Here is a 22,805-nt window from a genome sequence, read left to right on the forward strand (position 1 = left end):
CCTCCCTTAGTAAGCAGAAGAGTCATCAATTCCAAAATTACTTGAGCTGCAATGAAACATGTCTGAATGGTGTGTAAATAAAATTGCTATTTTTCTAATAGACAATGCCTTTAGAAAAAAAGTATTTCAAGTGATCTGGGAAAATTTATTTGCTTTTGCTTTTCATCAGAGTTTCTGCATTTTTGATAGAAGGGCAAATTTAAAATTCCAAAGACTATAAAGTAATAGGGAATGGAGGAGACTGTGGCAAAAAAGAAAGCCCAAGTATCATCCCTTACTGAGTCATTTTTAAATTAAAAAACTGCACCATGCAAACAAAGCAGTCTGTGAGTCCAATTGATTCCATTAGTTTGTATTTTTCAGGTATAGAATTGCAGCTAGAGAATAAAATGACTAAAGCAAGCACTCAGATGTTTGGTATACATCAGGATATAAAATAGACCAAGTATTTTTGGTTGTTTTATTCATCTTTCTAAAGGCATTATTAACATCTTGCTGTTGTTGACAGGGTTTTTAACAAAAGATAACATGCTCTAATTAAAAAAAAAATAGACTGAATACAATGAATTCTTATTCTTGATCTGTGTATAGGGACTCAAAAATGTATCACCTGGGACATAGCCGTGGGTTGGTGAATTGATTGCCTGAGGTCTCTTGCCTTGTCTAAGGCATGATCTTGGTGGGCAGGGGTGGGGGGCGAGTTCCTTACCAGGTTGTATCTTTGATCCCTTTTCCTTAAAATGAAGGGTCAGGGGAGATGAAGGAAGCACATCATAGCTCTTGTTGGCATCCCCTTCCTGTGTCAGAACTCGGGGTAGATTCTTAGATATGACACTCTTAACACTGACCCCAAACTGGTCTCAATATTTCCGACACACAATCCATTACTAATTGACCAGAGTTTGCACATGAGATGAGCATGTTTTCCAGTCCTCAACTAGGCAAAAGTTCACTGAGGTGTAGAGGACATTCAATTGTATGATGTTCCAAAGTTCAGATGATGGCACCAATTCCCTTATCCATGGCTACTCTCAAAGAGATAGGTCAACTTGATAAGTGGCATCCCTTCCCACCCAGAGCCTCTCTCCTCCTGTGTTTATGAATTCCCAAAACTGATTATTAATTCATGATTGTTTTATCATCTCTAATCTAGTAAGTGGCCATAGAGACCAGGATGTGGATCAAGTTTTAACAATATTCAAAAGTTTCAACCTAAAACTCACCCATATTCTACTTTCCTACTTTTTAGTTATTTTTTTAACAGACACCAAAATTATGAAAAGTATGTCTTTGCAGAAGATCTTGAAAACTCATCTTAGAGTGGAAAATACTTTACTTGTTTTAAAATAGAATATAAAGTATATTTTCAAATGTGTAATAAATTCTTATAGCTGTTTATACCATCATCCTACTTATAACCAATCATTGACTAATGAAATGGAGAGGAAGATAAATATTTTCTAAAAGTTGATTAAGGAAAACTCCCAATATGCACAAAAATAGAATAAGACAATGGACCTCCATGTACCCCAAACCTAGTTTCAGTAAATATCAATATTTTGTCAATTCTGATTATTGTTCCTGCCCAAGTAAACAGCATACCTGGAAATGATTCATGTTTTTGCTTTGAGTTGGGAAACCCTGGTTACAACAGAAAATGACCAACGCATTTTCTAATATAAATTATATTTTATACATAATGAAATTTTTTTAAAAAAATTGATTTTCTCCTGCCTTCAGGTGGTATAATAAGAGTATCAGCCGAGACAAAGCTGAGAAACTTCTTTTGGACACAGTAAGTCTCTTTAACCTGTCTTTTGAGTTTAAGTGAATTGTGCCTGGTTTTCAGTCGTGTGATGGTTTATGTCAAAGCAGTGGGTGATATGCTGGATTAACAATGACTTTCAAGTCTAATAAAAAATTGTTCTGGGATTTATAGGACTAGCAAACAGCAGGATGAGAAAGATGGGTGTGGTTGAAGACCTTGGTATTGACGTGTACCCCACGGCGGTGGTCTTTCCAACTCCTGCTGACCCCCAGGAGCCCTGGAGCTGGTCTTGCCTGTTTCTCAGATGAGTTCAGGACTGGCTGTGACTCTGATTCTTTCTGGTTAGGCTGTGGGTTTTGAGGAAGTACATGGCTTTTTAAAATTACTTTGCATACAACCGTTCTCCAGAGTCATGCAGTGTCAGCAGCAGGACTGGTTTGTCCAGGGATGTCAAGATTAAGGGAGAGAAGGGTGAGAAGGGAGAGCATGGTATGGGGGGAAGAGTATTGGGTCCTGGTCCTTGCTCTGTCCCCAACTCAGGGTGTGATTTGGGGGCGATCTCGTTTTCCCTCTGGTCCTCCATTCCTCAATGAGTGCAAGATAAGCATTGGACTGTGTCAAGGAGATAACTCCCAGCACTCACACTGCCCCACTCTGCCCTGGTCCTGTGGATTACAGAGTCCACCTCACACATCCCTCTCCCCACAGTGCTGCAGGCAGCTATCCTCATGGACTGGATCAAGGCAAACCTTCTCTTCCTGGACCAGGAGATCACTTATTATTCTAGGGCAGGGCCTCTAGAACATGTTTGGGGGTTTGTTTTAATTTCCCATTTGTCACAAACTACTATTTTGTAAAACACAATAGGGTAATACTAGAAAAAAACTTTAAGAAGCCAAAATATAAGATGCAAAATATAAATTCAAGTTTTTATTATTAGATCTATTAGACATACATTTACTCTCTGATTGTTTTAAGAAGTTTCTCGTTGCTTATGCTTATTTCTCCTTAAGTCTGAGGGTGGAACAGTAACAAGCAGTTTGTCAACTTATACCCATCTGCAACCCACACTTTGGGTTGTGAAACTGAAAACTGCACCATTGTGGCTCTTGTAGAGAAAGCAAATCCACAGAGGCAATGAGAGAAAGCCTTACCCAGAGTCATCAGTGTATTTATCAGCACATGTGCCTGGACCAGAAGGTTTCAATCCTGTCTGCACATCAGCATCACCTGGAAAACACTAAAAATACCAATGCTGAGGTCCACTCTAGATGAATTAATCCGATCTTTAGTTGGTAGTAGGAATTCATAATATAGAGAAAAATTTCTCCATGCAAAGCAATTATTTAGATGATGCTAATGGCATATTCCAACCCTGGTCTGGCCAGTGACACCACTAAACAGTAAGTGTGAGTTGAGGGAGACGTTAATCTCCCTACCCCAGACATTAACCCTATATCACTACTTCACAAAATACCATTTTCCAGTTCTGCTTTGAAGGTATTTCCTATCTTTAAGATGTCTCTCCTGGATGGAATGAAGCTGGAGTGGCCAATTCATGCTGGCTTGCCTGAGGATGTCTAGCTTAAACCAGACAGCCCGACATCCCAGGAGTCCCCCATTCCACCCATCCCACCCAGTCCTGGGCAAACCAGGATAACTGGTCACCAATCCCAGCAACCATTATTTTGGACAGTAGTTAGGGATAAGCCTTAGAGAAGGGATCCGGGAAGATAAGAAAGGGGGGTAAAGCCTGGGAAGAGAAGGTAGAGGGGCAATGAATATTGTCGGAGAATTTAAATGATTCAGAGGCATAGAGTTAATGATTCATGTACTCCTTACTGTTGTAGAAGGGAAACTAATCATAGATTGATTCGCCCTATCGCTGGCAAAAATATCATTTCTAAAAGAGGAAAAAGAGAGGGAGAAGGAAAACTCACAGTCTTACTTGGGAGCAGGGAACTTGCTGCTTAGCAGGCAGCTAGGGGAGAGGAAAGGGGAGAGATTTACCCCTGGGGCAGCGCATTCTCACCACAGAGCACAAAGCTAATGGTTTAAGGATGTTTCCGAAGACAGTGGCCTTTACCAGTGACGTTGTCACAGGCAGCAATATTTCCATGATTGAGGTCGCACTCACCCCAGTTTCGGCATATTCACACCACTTCCTTTATTAGGATTTCTCCATATAAACTCATGTACTTTACCATTTTGCTCAGCACAATTTTAAATGGAGAGTCCTATGTCCCAGGAGTGTACCCTCCAGCCCGACTCCACTCTAGGAAAACCTGGACATAAGGTCGCCCGCTGTCAACAGCTGGGGCTTGAGGCAGGACCTGAGTTCAGTAGACTTTAAACTCTATTGGGAAACAAGACAAATTTTGAGGAGTTCAAGGATCATCATCAAAGTGGTGAGCCCACCGTCGGGTTCCTACTGTTGGAGCTCAGAGACAGGAGGACTTGGAAGGACTCCACTGAGGAGGAGGGGGAATTGAGCTGAGTCATTACCAGACTGTGGTTTCTCCTGGGATCCACATCAACTCTCGCTTCACCATTTCCTTGGGGTCCCAATAGACCAAACACCGGAATCGCTGAAAAACTTTTTAAGATGCAGCTTCCCAGGTCCCCCAGACCTCCCCAGTCAGAATCTGCAGAGTTAATGCCTGGGAATCTGAATATTTTTTTAAGATTTATTTATTTATGCATACAAGAGCTGGGGTACAAGCCAGAGGTGTGGGGGTGAGAGGATTCACCAGAGACAGAGTGGGGAACAGAACAGGCAGATTTACCAAAGTACACTGCTGAGGGGAGCAGCAGGCGAGTCAGGAGAGGTCTGCCGCACCATGTGGGTAGCTCCCTGGCCAGCCGGGGATCAAACTTGTGCTGCAGAGGCTGTGGACAGCTTCATAGGTTGTGTTTTAACCCCTTCCACTATCAGGGAGGCCCCGGGATCTGAATTTTTTTTAAGTTTTTTTTTTTTTTTAAGATTCATTTATTTTATTTATACAAGCACTGGGTATAGTCAGAAGCGTGGGAGGGTGAGAGAATTCACCAGAGCCAGAGTGGGGAGCAGAACAAGCAGACCAACAAAATACACTGCTGAGGGGAGCAGCAGGCGGCAGGAGAGGTCTGCGCACCATGTGGGATCCTCACCCGGCGGCCAGGGATCGAACCAGTGCTGCAGAGGCTGCGGGCAGCTTCACAGCCCAGCGCTCAACCACTGCACCACCAGGGGAGACCTAGAATCTGAATATTTTGAGTCAAACTTGTGAAGCCCCTGGAGCTAGCTCAAGCACCTAGTCCCCGAACCCACTACTGGATAACAGTAAAGTGTGGCTGATGTGAACTGATAGAGAGTAGTAGAAAATTAATGAACAACCTGAAGCATTCTGAGTTGACACAGGGCCGTTTTGTTCCTTCCCTCACACATGGGTTAGTGAAGTGTTACCTACAGAACACTTCAGCAGCCCAAGGTGATACGGACTAAAAAGGACTCCTGTTTTACAGCAGGTTTGTTTTTGTTTTTGTTTTGCGGCACTTAAATACATTCTGTTTGCTTCGCTAATATTCAGAACAACTTTCTCCAATCCTCTTTCCCCCTTTGAGTACCACAAGGGCCAATGTTCAGAGTCCAGACTCTGGATAGGGAGAGCTGGAATTGCATGACTATTTTTGCTTTTCTTACATGCTGTTTGAAATAACAGCTCAATTATTTCATGGGCGTATTTAGTGTTCCCTTAGCCAACAAGTACAGGGAACTAAAAGATGTATTGATTCATTTTTATTAAGTAAAAATTAATTTATTTCATTTCTATTAATGAAAACTCCCAAAGTACTGCCCATACCAATTCCTCCCCTCGAGGAGAACTTTTATCTTGTTCCCACTGTATCTAGAAACACAAAACTGCATCTAAGACAAAGTAGCTGCTCAGTATGTGTAGATATGTATGTGTACATATGTATCAAATAAGTGAATATATCAAATGCTTAGCAAACCATTTAAATTTACAACTGGCCAAGTGCAACATCAAGGAGCCTCTTAAAAGCACAAATTTAGCTCCAGTGCTCACCAACCAGAACCTCTGACAGTGGCACCCAGGTGATTCTGAGAACCACAGAAAATCATCTTCCATGGTGTCCTATGGAAGTTCTTTAGATAACACCTCAGTGAAGCCTCTCATCCATTCTTCCCCCCCCAGCCATGGTTTCCCCACCCATGAGCCCTTGTGATGCGATGCTATTACCCCTCCAGGGGCACTGTGCTGGGGAGCCCAGCAGTTTCTGTCTTATCCTATAGAACCATAGGACACATCCCTATATTACCTCATGCTTTGCACACTGAGAAATCAGAATCTCAGCCAGGAGTTTTGTCTAAGGCATTAGCCTATCATTTTTCATGATTCTAAGATGCCACACATTAAAGATTGACAATGGGTTTGTTTCAAGAGAAGAAATGAACCACCTCTAGAATGAAGAGCAACTAAGTGTCTCTAATCACATAAGTGGTCCTCTTAGAGTACAATGAAACATGCCAAGTCTATAAATTCTCAGCCCATCTTTTCCCCAATAATCTGCCCTGTGTAGCAACATTAGCTACCCTAAGATCACCTTCAAATCTTGAACAGTCAGGGAAAACCATACTCCTAACATGGTCTACACATCTCGGATGAAGGCAGACAATGGAATGGATCCTTCCATCAGGTATTGTCCATGGCATGTGCTAATAATGGTTAATGGCAATACTATAGTCTTCGTTCTGGTATTAAATTCCAGGAAATATTCTATTCACTTTAATTCTCCTGATAATCTTGCAGAGTTAATTTTACAGATGAGGAAACTGAAGCTCATACATTTAATAAAGAAACATCTGGAGTTTCCCTCCAAGGGATGGAGGGTCCCCCTCTCTTGAGTGGCTACCTCACTCAAGTCATGTGCCCTTTGCATGATGGGAATGTGAGCACACATGCTGCAGGCTGCCAGGTTCTGGGTGGTTGTGACTGCCTCTGCGCCCCCTGCAGGAAGTTGGTGGTAAGGCATGTGCTGGAGCCTCTTTCCTCAGAACTCCAGGAGCCTCAGCCCCAAACCTGTTTCAGGTCCCTCATCCCTGAAAGCTGACCTGATCAACTAGACCAGGAAGTGCTCTGAGCCTCCCACACTTACTCCCAGAGCTGAATGCAACCCCACCTCTCCCTACCAAATGGTGGGGACACAGCCCAGTGTCCTTCCACTGGCAAATGGATGAATAAAGGCAGTGTAGCCCTTTATCCATGCAATGGAATATTATTCAGTCACAGAAAAGGAATGGATTACTACACAGTATGAATTAATTATGTCCCACAACTTGGAGGAATCTTAAAAACACTATGCTACGTAAAGGAGGCCAGTCATAAAAAGACCATGTGCTATATGATTTCATTTCTATGAAATGTCTAGAATAGGTGAATTGATAGAGACAAAAATCACATTAGCATGGCAGCATGCAAATGAGACAGGTGTCCTTTTCAAGTGATGAAATGTTTTTAAATGGGACTGTGGTAATGGTTATACAACTCTGTAATTTACTAAAAGTCTCTGAATTGTCCACTTAAAAGCAGGAGAATTTCATGATATAGAAGTTATGCTTCAAAAAATGATTATAAAAAAATTGATGAATGAATTTTGGATTTTTAATACCACATAAAGACATTTGCTTTGGAAAGAATATTAGCTACTGACTCAAAAGGGAGAATAAGTCTAATTTTTGAAATATCAAAAATTTTTATAGAATGATTTCTTAGAAAAAATTTAAAGGGTCTCTGGATAAACAGTTTATATTCATATCTGAGGAAAAGGAAGTAAGAATCTGGATGGCTCCCCTCCATCCTTACCACATCCAACTTCTATATAGAGAACCCTGGGACAACGTGGGCACAGACACTATTTCGGAGAGATTTAGAACTCATTTTCTCTAATTAAATAAATTCATGAAATATGAAAATACTAAAATGAGATCTGTGTGTACAAGGAAGACTGAGATAGTATCAGAATTTCTTAGTTTTCTGCATTTTTCTTTATTGCCACCCCTTTCAAACAGAAGCATGGGCAACCCAGATCACTGCCTTGGACAAGGACATTACTACCCAGCTAACAGAGACCCAAGATTCAGATTTCAGTTTCAAATGTCTTTCTTTCTTCTCCTCATCCTTGATATTATTGGCATATAACCTTGTAAGGTGTATAACATAGTGATCTGATGTATGTATAAAATGCACAATAAGTCTAGTGAACATCCATCACCTCACATGGATAGTTTTTTTCTCATGATGAGAAATTTGAAGATCTACTCTCTTAGCATCTTTCATATGTACAGTTCCAATATTAACTACAGTCACCATGCTGGACACTATATGCTCAGAACTTATATCTGGAAGCTTGTACTTTTGGATATCCTTCACCCATGTCCCTCACCCCCACCAGAATATGCTTCTGAAACTCCCTTCAGAGATAGGAAGAATTGGGATGGGTATCCAACATCTATCACCTTTTTAGTATACAGACACAAAGTTTATGTGTAAAACTAGGGGTTTAGCAAGAATACACAATGATGTGAGTGGCAATTATCCCTCATACCCCATCACACACATCCCCCACACACCCCCACAGGTGTAGAGCCAAGTTAGAGGAAACCAATTATGTCTCTGGCAGAGATGAGCTCTCTGACCATCAGTGCTGTCTCAGAGGCAGAGACCCCACATCAGGTCTACTGAAATGCCTGGTCAGTGGGGTCAGTGGAACCAAACCCAAATGTCTGTAAGCATCACAAGGCAAGTTTTTAAAACATCCAGGTGCCAGGGGTCTGAGTGTATAGCTCGGGGGTGGGCATGGCCGGCTGTTCATTGCCATTGTTTTGTGTGTTCATCAGCAAAGATGAGGTGGTTAGGCCATGATCAGTGGTTCTCAATCAGGAGTAATTCTGCCCTTGGAGAATATTTGACAATGTCTGGCATCCACTGGGTAGAGCCCAGAGGTGGTTCTCAATGCCCTGGAATGCACAGCAGAGCCAACACAACGAAGGATCCCTGGGTCTGAGTGTCAGCAGGGCAGAGGTTCGGATCGCCCTGGGCTAGAAAGCTTTGCTAAGGCCCTTACTGACTTGGTGTTCATCTAGCTCTTAGCTTGGCCATCTCTGGGAGATGTTTTTAGGTGTGGTCTGGGATGGTGGGGCTAATATTCCTCTAAACGGAATTCCTTTGGCCCCTGCATGCCCACTACAACAGCCTCTGTCTCTCTCCACCCTTCACATGTGGCCCTCACTCAGTCTAAGTCAGGTTGATCATACCAATGGGTTTCACAAATGTTACCAGCACAGGCTGAACAGCCAGCTCGGAGCAGAGCCTTATATGCGAAGTAGCAAAATGGTGAAGACTGTAAGGTTGCTACCAGGAAGGAATAAACTGGTCTAAACCAGTACTCACTTGCTTGTACTTATTCATCAGCATGGGTAAAACTGTCAGGAGGTGAAGGGTGCATTCTCAGGCACTCCCTTCTCCCCACTTGCCTCATGCAACCAGGAACTTAACATTCTCTCTCCTTTGCCCTGCAGCACAGTCAGCATCCAGGAAAAAATATATCCTGAAATATGCTGATGAAGAAACTGGTGAAGGTTTCAGGACAGAAAGTTCAGGACAAAAAGAGGGCACTGGAGAAGTGGGTCCTAATTCTGTTGAAAGGAGGCATCATGAAGCAGTAGAACTAGCAGGGACATTGCTTGCCTGCCACATTCCAGATTCAAATTCCAGGTCTGTCACTGACTGGCTGCAGGTGGTGAGAAAATCACTTCAGTTCAGGAGCACCTGGTGTGCTCATCAGGAAATTGAGGATAAATCATAGTTTACACAGTTGGGGTGAGGGTCAGTGTCCATCCTGAGTCAGGTCTGTGGTGAGCTCCAGGAAGGCAGAGCCTGGATCTCTCTCAGCCCCAGGACTATCTCCACCCACAATAGGAATCCAAGAAATACCTGCTGAGGGTTGCCAGTGAGAACATGAAGAAAATGCTCATCATCACTTATCATCAGGGAAATGCAAATCAAAATCATAGAAAATGACCCTTGGCAAAAAATACCAGATACAAGTGTTGGTGACAATGTAGAAAAAAAAGGAGCACTTGCACACTGTGGGTAGGGATGTAGACTGGCCCTGTCTCTATGGAGAACAGTATAGAGGTTGTTTAAAATACTAAAAATAGATCTTCTGGGGGCCTCCCTGATGGCACAAGGGGTTAAGACACAACCTATGAAGCTGTTAGCAACCACTGCAGCATGAGTTTGATCCCCGGCCAGGGAGAGCACACATGGCGCAGCAGACCTCTCCCATCACACCTGTTGCTCCCCTCAGCAGTGTATTTCAGTACATGCAACTGTTCTGGTCCCCACTCTGTCTCTGGTGAATCCTCTCACCACCACCCCACCTCTGGCCTGTATCCCAGCTCTTGTATGCATAAATAAATAAATAAATAAATCTTTAAATAAATAAATAAATAATAGATCTGCTATATGATCTAGCAATTTTACTCCTAGGTATCTACCTGAAGAATACCAAAACAGTAATTCAAATGGATATATGCACTTCTATGTTCATTGCAGCATTATTTGCAATAGCCAAGTTATGGAAACAATCTAAGTGTTCAAAGACAGAGGAGTGGCTTAAGATGTGGTCTGTCTTCACATTGGAATACTACTCAGCTATTGAAAAAAAACATGAAATCTTTTCATTTGAAACAATATGGATGGAGCTGCAGGGGATGATGCTAAATGAAATACACCAGCAGGAGAAAAACAAATACCAGATGATTTCACTCATATGTGGAATATAGATAAATGAAACAAAGGAACAGACAAAACCAAATAAAACACTAGAAATCTGACTATGAGACTGAGGCTACCAGAGGGGAAAGGTGGGAATGAGGAGCATAGGATAAAGGGGTCCAGTGGACTCTAGTAAAGGACTATGGGTGCTTTGGTGGTGGGTATGATCTGGCATCTTACTCCTAATCATGGAGTTCTATCCAGATTGTCTCAAATGACAAGATTTTATCTTTTGAAAAGCTGAGTAATTGTAAATCAATGCTAACTCAACCAAAAACAAATAAAAGGACAATCTGTTGAATGAGAAAATTAAATGGTAGCCATTGTTGATGAAAATAGGCCTACAATATTCCCTCTTTTTAAAGCAAGAAAGTAGGGTTGGTTCCCTGGCATCACTAACCTTCCATTCTTTCTAATCACTCCAGGGCAAAGAAGGAGCCTTTATGGTGCGAAATTCCAGGACTCCAGGAACATACACGGTGTCTGTGTTTACCAAGGCCATTGTGGGGTACGGCTCTGGGGAGACACGGCCCTGAGGACGGCTGGCCAAGGGGCTGGAGGGTGCCTGGAAATGGTGTCTACCCTGATCCCCGAGGAAACCAAGGCTGGGAGAGGAAGGACAGAACTAGAGTGATGGGTAGAAAGGGCCAGAGCTGGGACTGGGTGACAGACTCTCCTCCCACTTAGCATGCCTGAATGCAGGGCACATAGGAAATAAATCCCCTGGCCCTGGGTTTGGTGGGTTTATGACTTAATACCTAGAATAATGGAAAAGATATTTCCTGGCAAGCCCATCCTGGCCTTAAATTCTCTTTTAATTAGAAGATTGGTAAGAACTAAGTCATTTAATAATGACTTAGTCCTATTAAGAACTAAAAGAAAAGAGAAAAATAATTATTAAAGTGGGTCAGGGAATGCTTCTTGGAGACAAAGGACAGGAGTGAGATCTGGAGCAAAAGCTGGGGTGACACAGATGACAGAGAGGTGGGCCTGGTCAGGGGTGGGACATTCCTGGAATGTACATCACAGGGGGCCTGTCTCTACCATGGCAGGGGGCGGACAGTGGGACTGCTCTGCAATTCTATGAGGTGTGCAGAAAAAGAATGGGAAGTAAAGTCTGTGGGGGTGGGAGGGCATTGCCAGTTTTGGTGATTCCCAGGACTCAGCCTGGAGTTCAGGCCTAAGACCTATCGCAAAACTAAATCAGACAAAGAGAAAGACATACAGGGCAAAAAGTCTCTGAAACCTCACCCTCTGGAGGAGACAGGGTGAGCTGTGTTGCTCCAGCCAGAGCTGCAAGCACAGGGATGAAATGATGTCTCTAGGGAAGCCCCTGGGGAATTCAGTATCCAGGGCTGTCAGGGGGCTGCTAGTGTAGGTGCCTCCGCCTAGCACAGAGCAAAATTCCAGCCTCCCCTAAGAAAAGCAGGCATCAACCACATTGTTGATACAAACAATATGGGGAGGCACAGGGAGTTTCCCTTATGAGTTAGAGACCCCTGCTGAAACCCAAGTTCTCAGGTTCCTACCAAGGACCCTTCCTTGCCGAAAGTGCTTCTAAGCTCTTCTAAGCACTTCTAAGCAGTTGTTGGAGCTGCTCTGTTAGCGTCATAAAGTAAATTAAGTGTGTGTTTCCTTAACACATGCAGAGTCTGAGTTAATTCTTTAGAGCAAGAAGGCAAGCATTTAACAGAGACAAGACCTCTCCCCATTTTGTGTCTGTGGAAGTAGCATCACCAGCCCTGGGATTCTGATGGGGACCAAGTGTAAATGCAGAGTCCTTCTTAACTCAACATTCAGGACCAACCTGTCAAAACTGACACACAGTTGAAATATATCTGCCATCCTTGTGAGGGGGTTAAGGCGAAGCGAGTAGAATCTGAGACCAGCAGGCCTGTGTGTGTTTCAACATCACTTCTTAGTAATTGCTGCATTTATGTTTCATGTTAAGTGAGAACAACCCCTGCATCAAGCACTATCACATCAAGGAAACCAACGACAACCCCAAGCGGTACTATGTGGCTGAGAAGTATGTGTTCGATACCATTCCTCTCCTCATCAATTATCACCAACACAATGGAGGAGGTGAGTTCTTGGTGACGAAACTAGAGAGGGAACCCCTTCTTCCCCAATAACTCCCAGTGCAGCTTGGAGAAAAGGGACAAATGCCCAGTGGGGTGTTTTCATGTCAGGGAAACTGACCTTCAATATGCACAAGTAGACAAGGGTCCCAAATGCTCAGTTCTCTCGCCTGTTTTCATTAGCCAATTCTGCTTCTGGAATGGTGGCATTTCACCACCTGCTCACTTGCCTGTGCTGGGGCTCTTCTGAGGGAGGGTATGACACCAGTGATTGGGCTTTGGGCTTTGTTTTCCAGAATGAAAGTAGCTTTGGCATTGGATTCTATTTTTTCCTGGTGATTTAGCTTGGATGGCAGCTACTAAGTTAATCTAACTCCTGCCTTTCTCTTTCCTACTGTTCCAGGTCTGGTCACCCGGCTCCGGCATCCGGTTTGCTCCTGGGGGCAGAAGGCCCCAGTCACAGCAGGGCTGCGATACGGTGAGCAGGCGGGTGGGGAAGCCACATTTGCCCTGATTCTCAGTCACGTCCCTAAGGGTTGGGGCAAATACTGAATGGGCTTTCCAGCAACCTAACTCCTCACCCAGACTTCAAATGGCCTTTAAAACAGACTACTGTACATCTGAGGTTGGTGTGAACAGTGCACATTTACAGTGTGTGTGAGCGAGAAAGGTGCACAGATGAGCACCTTCATCCAGGCCAAGGCAACATCTATTGGTTTTGGATACGAGTTCATTAATGAAGTGTTTATTGAGCACATACTCTGTCCACAGCATTCTAGATGGTATTTGAAAAATATAAAAAAACCCTCTGTGTTCTACCTCTCTTCTAAGAATGTCTGTGTCATGTAGCTTGTTGGGTAGGGTCTATGCCAAGGCTATGAGCTGGCAGCCAAGCACAGTGTTAAACATTTTTGTATGCCTTGAAGCAGTATAGGACGGGCCTCCAGTATGTTGTTGGGTTCCTGGGCCCAATTTCACAGTGATGTGGGTGCTGAGGCTTCCCCACACCAATTCTCAGAGTCCAGCAGGGTGTGAGGCTTCCCCACACCAATTCTCAGAATCCAGCAGTGTGTCTGGCAATTAGACTCCAGTCCCAAGGTTAAAGGCTCAGTCTTTTAAGATTGCCCTCCACGTCAGATGCTGAACAAAGGCCCCAGGCAAGCCTGTTCTTCCAACCAACTGGCTGTAAATCAGAGGTTCCCAGGACTCCTGCCTCAGGCTCAGCTAATTTGCTAGAGCATCTCACAAAACTAGCAAAACCTGTCCATTCACCCATTTATGATAAAGGATACTACAGGATATGAATCAACAGCAAGGCTGAAGAGACGCTTAGAACGAGGTTGGGGGCAAAGGCACAGAGCTCCATGCCCTCTCCAGGTGTTCTCTTTTCCCCCTGGAAGCTGTTGTAAACAGTCCAAGGTAATCCTGACACAGGTGCCTAGAGGTATAGTTTCAGAAACGTTGTCTTGGGCTCTCCAGCCCTAACCAGCACCTTCTCTGGTACACAGTAGGTACTCAATACTGTTTTCTGTTGAGTCTCTACTTTAGGGAGATAGAAATCTAGCCAAATATCTAGAAGGGATAGCACCTGTTAAATCTTGTTATGAAAGGAAGAGGCTCTCATAACCCTAGAATGGGGGTGGTCTTACAGATGACCTTATGAACCCACACACACATGCATGAGAAAATCAGTCATTTCCTTTTTCACTTGTGTGTCAATCATGTGCTGAGAGTCTATCACATGTCAGATGCTGTTCTGGCTTGTACCCCTGGGCCAGTGCTCCTAGAACCCACCTCATCCCCGACCTGGGAGGCTTCACAGGGTGCTGCGTGCAGAGCAGGCACTCTTGGCATATGAGTGAGTGAATGATTGAATGACCAACTTCAGTGACATCTTCTTTCTGCAAAAAATGACAATAAAAAAATGTGCACTTGGATCTAGAAAAGGGTTAGGACCTTTTGAGAATCCTTCCATTCACTTTCTTGAATATGTTGATGAATGTCGTGCTCCCTTCTCTTGCAGTGTCATCTCTCCACACACTTTTTCATGGTTTTAAATGCATACTGTATGTTATTATTTGGGAGCAAAGGATAACTGTATCTTATCTGTGATAGTTCTAAGACAAAGGTCACATTTGGGTTATAGTATCATGTGCCACATTTGGGTTACAGTAGAGTCCGGCTAAAACTCTTCGTAGAGAACACATGGTTTCCTTTCCCTCCTGTCTGTTGCTTGCTTCTAACTTGGAAACCCTCTCTCTCTTCCAGGAAAGTGGGAGATCCATCCTTCTGAGCTCACTTTTGTGCAGGAGATTGGCAGCGGACAGTTCGGCTTGGTGCACCTTGGTTACTGGCTAAACAAAGATAAGGTGGCCATCAAAACCATTCAGGAAGGGGCTATGTCAGAAGATGACTTTGTTGAGGAGGCTGAAGTCATGATGTGAGTGGCCAAAACACAGGCTACAAAGATGCCCTGAAAGATGTTCTGGACCATGTTCTTTAAATTTCATTCTGATGCTACTTTGTGCCAGCCCCCAGCTTAAGTCCAGTCAAGGCTTTCTGTAGCATGGAGATAAACTCAAACTTCCTGCTATGGTCTGTAAGAACCACGTGGTCTATAAGAACCACGTGGGCCTGCTTACTCTCCAGTCCCATCTCCTACCCTTCTCTCCTCTGGTCCATGACCTTGGCCGCACTGGTCTCTGTTCATTCTTGGATATACCAGTTGACTTCCTGCCATCCTTTGGGTCTCAACTCAAGAGACCTGTTTGTATTTGGGGGAGGGAGTGCATTTTGGGGGAACTGAGTCTGGACTATTTTTTTGCCTTTTGTCCTCCAGGAAACTCTCTCACCCCAAACTGGTCCAACTGTATGGGGTGTGCCTGGAGCAGGCCCCTATCTGCCTAGTGTTTGAGTTCATGGAGCACGGCTGTCTGTCAGATTACCTGCGCAACCAGCGGGGGCTGTTTGCGGCCGAGACACTGCTGGGCATGTGCCTGGATGTGTGCGAGGGCATGGCCTACCTGGAGGAGGCCTGTGTCATCCACAGAGACCTGGTGAGTGGGTGTAGGAGGCCCCTACACCAGGATGGCCCCTGGTGTTTGGGGCTCTCAGGACTGGGGTGCCTTATTAGTAACAGCCACAGACATCTCCCTTGCCTTCTCAAGGGCTTCCCTCCCTCGCTCACTCCAGGAGGGCCAAGTGGGAAAGTGCTTCTCGCAAACTCAGACCTGAGCTCTGCTGCCATCTCCACCTCTGACTTTCACTCTCTGGGCTAAGGGTCTCTCCTTAATCTCCCTCTGCCTGTTTCCCCCTTTAAAATGAGGCAAATGGACACATGTGGGTTTTCTCAAGTATTGTTCTAAGATCTCCTAGAATCACATTGGGGTAATCTTCAATCCACCCTCAGGATCTCTTGGGGGAGTGATATTCAGGCATATTCATATGTATCTACCTATCCCCCAATGTGAGTTCATGGAGCATGGCTGTCTGTCAGATTGCTTGCGCAACCAGCAGGGACTGGTTTGAGACTCCCTGGAGTCTGCTGTGGCTAAGGGCTCTTCCAGTGCAAGATTCTGTGATAGGAATCAGGGACCACAACTCTCCTGATGGAGGAGTGACTTTAAGAGAATTAGCAAACTCGAAACATTCTTATTTTAGTCCGATGGGCGACCATTTATTCAGATCACCCAACATTATCATTACCATGGATTTTTCTTCTAATAAGGATCTCAGGAATGAAGATGGAAGCCCAGAATTTCTCATCCTGATAAAGTATCTTAGTGTTCACCTTTCTGGCTATCTGCAGGCAAGCCCTTGTGAAACTTAGGGAACACTAGCAAATCTCACTGCCCTGCACAAAGCACACAGGAAGGCAAGAGTTGGGGACCCTAGGAGATGCCCTAATCACTGATTATCTACCAACACTTCCCTCCCCCTTCTGTTTCCCTTTCCCCTCTCCAGGCTGCCCGAAATTGTTTAGTCGGAGAAAACCAGGTCATCAAGGTGTCTGACTTCGGGATGACAAGGTACAAAGGGGAATGTGGCGCCAACTGTGTCTCAGGAATGGGTCTCAGGCCCCCAGGACTTTCTGACCTTCTCTCTCCACCCTTCCCAGGTTCGTCTTGGATGATCAGTACACCAGTTCCACGGGCACCAAATTCCCGGTGAAGTGGGCCTCCCCAGAAGTCTTTTCTTTCAGTCGCTACAGCAGCAAGTCGGATGTGTGGTCCTTTGGTGAGTGGCATTCTGAGCCCACACCCTTGTGACCTGGGATGAGGGTCCCTGTCTTCCTTGCCAAATCCAGGCCACCCCCCCTGCCCAGAAGCCAAGACAGTGAGGCCTGTGTGTGATAACAGCACTGGGAAGTGGGGAGGCCCCTATTACAGCATCGGTTCTCGGAGGTTTTAGACATGGTGGTTATGAGGGAGACTAGAAAATTAGAACTAGTGTCAGCTTCTGCAAGATCAAAAACTGGAGGATTCAGGAGAGTTCCTCAAGAACCATATTTTGTCCAACATAATAGTCCCACACTTGACCCTCAATAAGCACTCTACCCAACAACTCTGCAGCAATTTATTGAGCATGTACTGTATTCCAGAGTCAAGCAAAGTCTCATACAGTATTGCATAGGACAAGAAGGAATCTATACTCTTGGACCTAAATTTTAGGAAGAAAATAATATACAGTGTGTTAAACCATGTTACCGCAATACAAATATTACAATTACAAAAAAAGAGAAAACAACACAAATATGTCTGTCCAGACCCATACAAAATATCAGTTTGGACTAAGGAAAAATCAGAACATTAATTCCAGAAAAAAGTGTGTTTATGTACTTTAAAAATTTTGAAATCAATTTATTCTACAAAGGTTTGAAACACAAAGATTTTAATAGAATTACAATAAAGATCCAGTTTTGCTTCTCTGTATCTAGAAAGATAGTAATTAAGTATGGTGCCATAAAAAAACACTGTAGTATATGCCTTAATTTTGTTTCATTTTAGATATTTTTCTTATCTTGTCTATCTGTTCAAATATAGCATTAAAGTAAAGAAATTTAATTATTAAAGAGGTAAGATAAGTATTTTGCTTCAAATGACAAACTATAAATATAAACAAATTTTAGGGAAGACAAATAATCATATAAAGAAGTCAGAGGTGAGAAGTAAGTGCTCTGAATGAAACAATAGTATTGGGATGGGAAGTGACTGGCATGGAGGGAAGCTCATTTGGGAAGGTCTCTGTGAGGACCTGACTCTTGAACAGAGACCTGGGTGTGAGAAGGAACCTCCCCCATTTGAAGACCAGAGAGCAGTGTTCCCAACAGAGAAACAAGCAAGTGCAAAAACCTGCTGCGTCCAACAAAAAGGGGGTTCTGTCTTAGTGGGAGAACAGTTGGTAATGATATCGGCAAGCCATGATGAGGAATTAGAATTTTTAGTAAGTACACATGGACACAAATGAAAGAGTGGCAAAAGGCACAAAATATTCTTGCTGGATTTGTCATGTCATCCTCAACTACAGTTGGTGCATGCTAATATATGCCCCAAAGTGTACTGGACAACCTCTTGAGTTTGATTGCAAGAAATTGTCTGGACAGGATCAGATTAGGGTTAAATTTTGCCATTCCCTATGGTGGGGATGCTTGCCAAAGACATTGAGAGCAGAAAACAAGGACAAAGCTGACTATTCCTATTTTGGGGGAGAACAACTCGTTTTAAAGCATTGTGGAAGATGCATGTCCAACAACCAGGAGGTTTACTCCTTAGGGTTCCTGCATTGTTCCTGGAAACAGTTTCCCTAGTCTATAGGCCTAGCTATAACTTTGCCAGCCAGATTTAAGTTACAACATGACGATAGAAGAATTAAAAATGGCCCTAGAGCAATTTGAGAAGATTCTTCTTTACCCAATGTGTAAAACTAGGAGGTATCTGGCTGATTGGTTATCTCTGTCTGTGGATGAACAAGCTGGGCATGGTGCATCAAGTTGGAGGTCCTATGGTTGGAGGTTTCCAACTATGTCCACTTTGTCACATTCACCTCAGAACCTGAATGGGGTGATCCCCTGTGTGACTGTTTGTGGATTCTCATAATTAGAAGGTTTAGCTAAAGTCTATCCCTGCCTAGGATATTTCATTTAATGTGTACAAAGATGAGATGAACTGATGGACGCCTAGCAGAAAGCTTTCCATGAAGAGATGCTGAGAATACCAGGATGACAAGCCTGAGAAACAGAAGTCTGGAGCCACCAAGGGCTTGATGCTGCATTTTGAGATTTTTGCCCTAATTAGCTGTGCTATTTTAAGCAAGTCAAATAATCTCTCTGAGCCTTACTCTGTTCCCCATCGACGGATGCATTATAAGATTTGCATAGGAAACAATTGTTTTCAAACCAGCTGTGACCAGCAGATCCCCATTTTCCAAAGAAATATTCACTAGATATCCTGACATCTTATGGTTGCTAAGTCCACATTTTCCAAATTCCTAAGCACCCCTAAGTCTCCCTGAGAAATTCTGATCCAGTAACCTGGGTTGGGGGCCCAGGACCTGCCATTCGAACGAACTTCTGAGGTTACTTTTATTCAAATGCTTTGGGAATCATACTTTGGGAATCTCTGCCCTCAAAGCTTTTTGGAATAAGCTTTGAAAACCACTGGGTTAGGTGCTAGACTCTTCCCACTCAGACATCCTATATATATATATATATATAAAGTGGCTGAGATAGACTGAAGGCAGAAGAGGAGAAGGGTTAACATCAGAGGCCAAATGTGGGCACCCCACAGATGTGTTTTGATAGATCATAAAATCAAGTTTATATTTTAGAACGCTCAATGTCTCTCCTTTCTAAAATCAGAAAATATAGTAATCCTGAACTAAATCACAGCTGTCCTCTCAAGACAGAACTTTGACCTCCAGTTTTCCACAGTCCATACTAGTCTCTATTACACACCCCATCCACTCCATTCATAGACATCTTGTATAGATATTTGTGTTTCTGCCCCCGTCTACTTTTAGTAGTAGCCTTGTCAGTAGATATAGCAAAGAGTTGAATTTGAAAGTTCTCAACCACTTGGAAGGCTAAGAAATCTCCATTCTTTACAAATAAGACAGGTCTAATAAGCCTGAGCTATCTAGAGAAGGTACTTCCTAGAGGTGGGGACTACAATCCTAATATCACAGTCTGTGATTTCTAGACAGTGACCAATTGCTGTTTGTGAAGTGTGTCCTCAGCTTTACTGCCCTCACCATTCCTGTAGGTGTGCTGATGTGGGAAGTCTTCAGTGAAGGCAAAATCCCATATGAAAACCGAAGCAACTCGGAGGTGGTGGAAGACATCAGTACTGGATTTCGGTTATACAAGCCCCGGCTGGCCTCCCCACATATCTACCAGGTCATGAATCATTGTTGGAAAGAGGTCAGTAGAGGAAGTGGTTTCCATCTGCAACTTCAGCATTTGGCTCCTTCCCGAGAGAAAGGGGTGCTCTTCGAGGAAGAGGTTGCAGCGATGTCTAGGACAGATTAGCAAGAAAGTGACTTTGAGCATCTAGACTCTTTTAGAGAGGTTCCCTATCCTATGAAGAGCTGCCAGTGACCTTCAATATTACTTGATCTGCTATATAATGTCACAGCCATCAGTATATGCTCAGAGAAGAGAGAGTCAGGCTTTTGTCAATATATCCATTTTTGGGGGGGTATAGCACCATAAAACCTTCATGAAGTTAGTTCTGTAAATTGGTGGACTTGTGTTGTGAAAATATTAAAATGACTTAGTTAAAGATATTTTATTCATTTGGCAATTCAGAATGGGAAGCCTGCTCCTGCCAGATGTCTCAGTTAGCCCATGCATGGATTGCAGGCTGTGGCTTGAGTCACATCAGTGTGGTTCTTTTATTTTTTAATTTTATATATTTTTTACGTCATTTTTCATTTTTGCACAATGTATGCATTTTCATCTTGGTTATAGTCCCCATACAATTCCCACCCCCCTTGTTTTGATCCTACTCCCTTCTCCCCCACCCCCTCATGGTGTATGTCTGGTTTATGATTGTTTGTTGATTTCAGTGTGGTTCTTAAACATCCTTTGGTATGTTATGAAACTGTACATTTCAACCACAGTTGAAAGAGACTAACATAAAGAGTTAACATAGTTCAGATTATTGAGGGTAATAAGATGGAATTGAAAAAGTATAGGATTATTGGTTTTTGTCCCAGCTTTTCTGTCCCTTCATCATTAATCTTGAACAATTCTTTGAACCACTTATCTGCTGATAAGAGAATTCAGTGGTGCTTGATCTGTAAGTTCATGGAGTTTCTGTGATCAAAGAAACAAACAATAAAGACATAAACAAGGACACAAAACAAATCCAGTGCACTTCAAAAGAATGAAATATTATATAAAAATTATAACTGATTTTTATTTAGCATGGTTTTCTTCTTAAACTATCTTTTATTGATTTTTAAATTAATAGAATTTTTTAGAAGTTTTAGATTTACAGAACATTTGAGCAAATACTATAGAGTCCCCATATACTTCTTCCCCTATTAATAATAGTTTGCACAATTGTGGCACATACATTGCAATTGTTATTAACCACGATCAGTTCCTTAGTATTAACTGAAACCCATAGTTTACATTAAGGTTCACTCTTTGAGTTTTGCAGTTCTTTGAGTTTTGATACATGTATAACATCATGTATCTGCCATTACAGCATCATACAGAATAGTTTCACCACCCTACAGTCCACTGGCTCTACCTCTTTATCCCTTCCTCCTTCCTCCCAAATCCCTTGCAACTATTGATCTTTCTATTGTTCAGTTTGGCCTTTTGCAGAGTGTCATATAGTTGGAATCATATACATTTAGTCTTTTCAGATTGGCCCCTTTCACTTAATAATATGCACGTAAGGTTTTTCTGTGTCTTCATGTTTTCATAGATAGCTCTTTTCTTTTTAGCACCCCAAACCACTGGTTTGGGGTAATTATAAATAAAATGCTATTAACATTGTGTGCAGATTTTTGTACGGACATAATTGTTCAGTTCAATTGGGTAAATACCTAGGAGTGTGGTTGGTGGATCCTATGGACATTATTTTGTAAGAAACTGCCTGACTGATTCCCAAAGCAATGGCACCAGTGAGCATCCCCACCAGCAAATTCTATAACTTGCTCAGGGTCATGCAGCTAATGAGAAGGAAAGCTAAGATTTCAGAAGCAGGATCACATGGGTCCAGAATACCTGCTGATAACCGCTAGGACCCAATGGCCTCGCATGCAATATGTACGCATGCCTATTTAAACATCAGCTGAAGGTGTTGCTGCTGAACTCTGGCTTGCTTTGGAATTCTCGAGGATGTGCAAGGACAGAGAACTCACAAAATTCTGTTTTTCCCTCTCTAGAAACCAGAAGACCGACCACCTTTCTCCAGACTCTTGATCCAGCTGGCCGAAATGGCAGAGTCGGGACTTTAGCAGACACTCAGTGCCAGCACAGATCCTGACGGGGCAGGAAGCCCTCTTTCTCTAGAGCATTAAAAGCTGCCCCCAACCCAGATCCCCCAAAGGCAGCTGGCCTGTGTATCTGTCACCCGGCTACTACGGAGGCAGGGGTCAGCCACCTGGGGGACCCCTGGGGCCCAGCACGGCAGCATGTCTCCCCACCTCCAGCCTCATGTCACACGCTCAGCCTTCCATCTGACAGCGATCTTTCTTGCATTTCTTCTTAGAGAAAGAAAGAGACGGGCAGTATAGGGCCCTGGAGTGTTACTCTTATTATTATTTGAAACATGGATCTGAAGTTTGTGGGCAAGGGACTTTTATTTGACCCACGACACAGAATCCCAGGCTAGGGGACAAGGAGAAGGAGGTGTGACTCTTTGGAGAGGAGAACTGGTGAATTTCTTTAAGTCAGAAATAGTGAGCTAGACCTCTGTCAGAGATGCCCTGAGCCACAACTTCCTGCCAAAGAGGATGGAGCGGTTGCTCACATAGTGGCTAGATATCCTGACAAGCAGCTTTAGGAGGTTTCATTCCTCAGAGCTGTGCCACCTCTCTCCTTGCTGGATTGGGGTGAGCAATCACATTGCACAATTGGAGCACTGGGTCTCTGGTGTCTGG

At 43.5% G+C, this 22,805-nt stretch overlaps 1 protein-coding gene across 1 annotated transcript in view; it reads left to right on the forward strand.

Moving 5' to 3' along the window:
* Positions 1 to 22,300, forward strand: part of ITK (IL2 inducible T cell kinase) — a 62,715-nt gene extending 40,415 nt beyond the window's left edge. The window contains exons 8-17 of the mRNA XM_037498903.2: positions 1,741 to 1,795; positions 11,034 to 11,116; positions 12,560 to 12,693; positions 13,093 to 13,167; positions 14,958 to 15,129; positions 15,529 to 15,745; positions 16,653 to 16,717; positions 16,807 to 16,925; positions 19,949 to 20,106; positions 22,089 to 22,300. Of these exons, the coding sequence (XP_037354800.1) occupies positions 1,741 to 1,795; positions 11,034 to 11,116; positions 12,560 to 12,693; positions 13,093 to 13,167; positions 14,958 to 15,129; positions 15,529 to 15,745; positions 16,653 to 16,717; positions 16,807 to 16,925; positions 19,949 to 20,106; positions 22,089 to 22,160 (1,150 nt within the window). The 3' untranslated portion in view covers positions 22,161 to 22,300. The remainder of the gene's footprint in view (positions 1 to 1,740; positions 1,796 to 11,033; positions 11,117 to 12,559; positions 12,694 to 13,092; positions 13,168 to 14,957; positions 15,130 to 15,528; positions 15,746 to 16,652; positions 16,718 to 16,806; positions 16,926 to 19,948; positions 20,107 to 22,088) is intronic.
* Positions 22,301 to 22,805: the final 505 nt, after the last annotated feature.

Source organism: Talpa occidentalis, unplaced genomic scaffold (assembly GCF_014898055.3).
Source record: "Talpa occidentalis isolate TD23 unplaced genomic scaffold, MPIMG_talOcc4v2.1 talOcc4.9, whole genome shotgun sequence".
In the NCBI taxonomy this organism is placed as follows: Eukaryota; Metazoa; Chordata; class Mammalia; order Eulipotyphla; family Talpidae; genus Talpa; species Talpa occidentalis.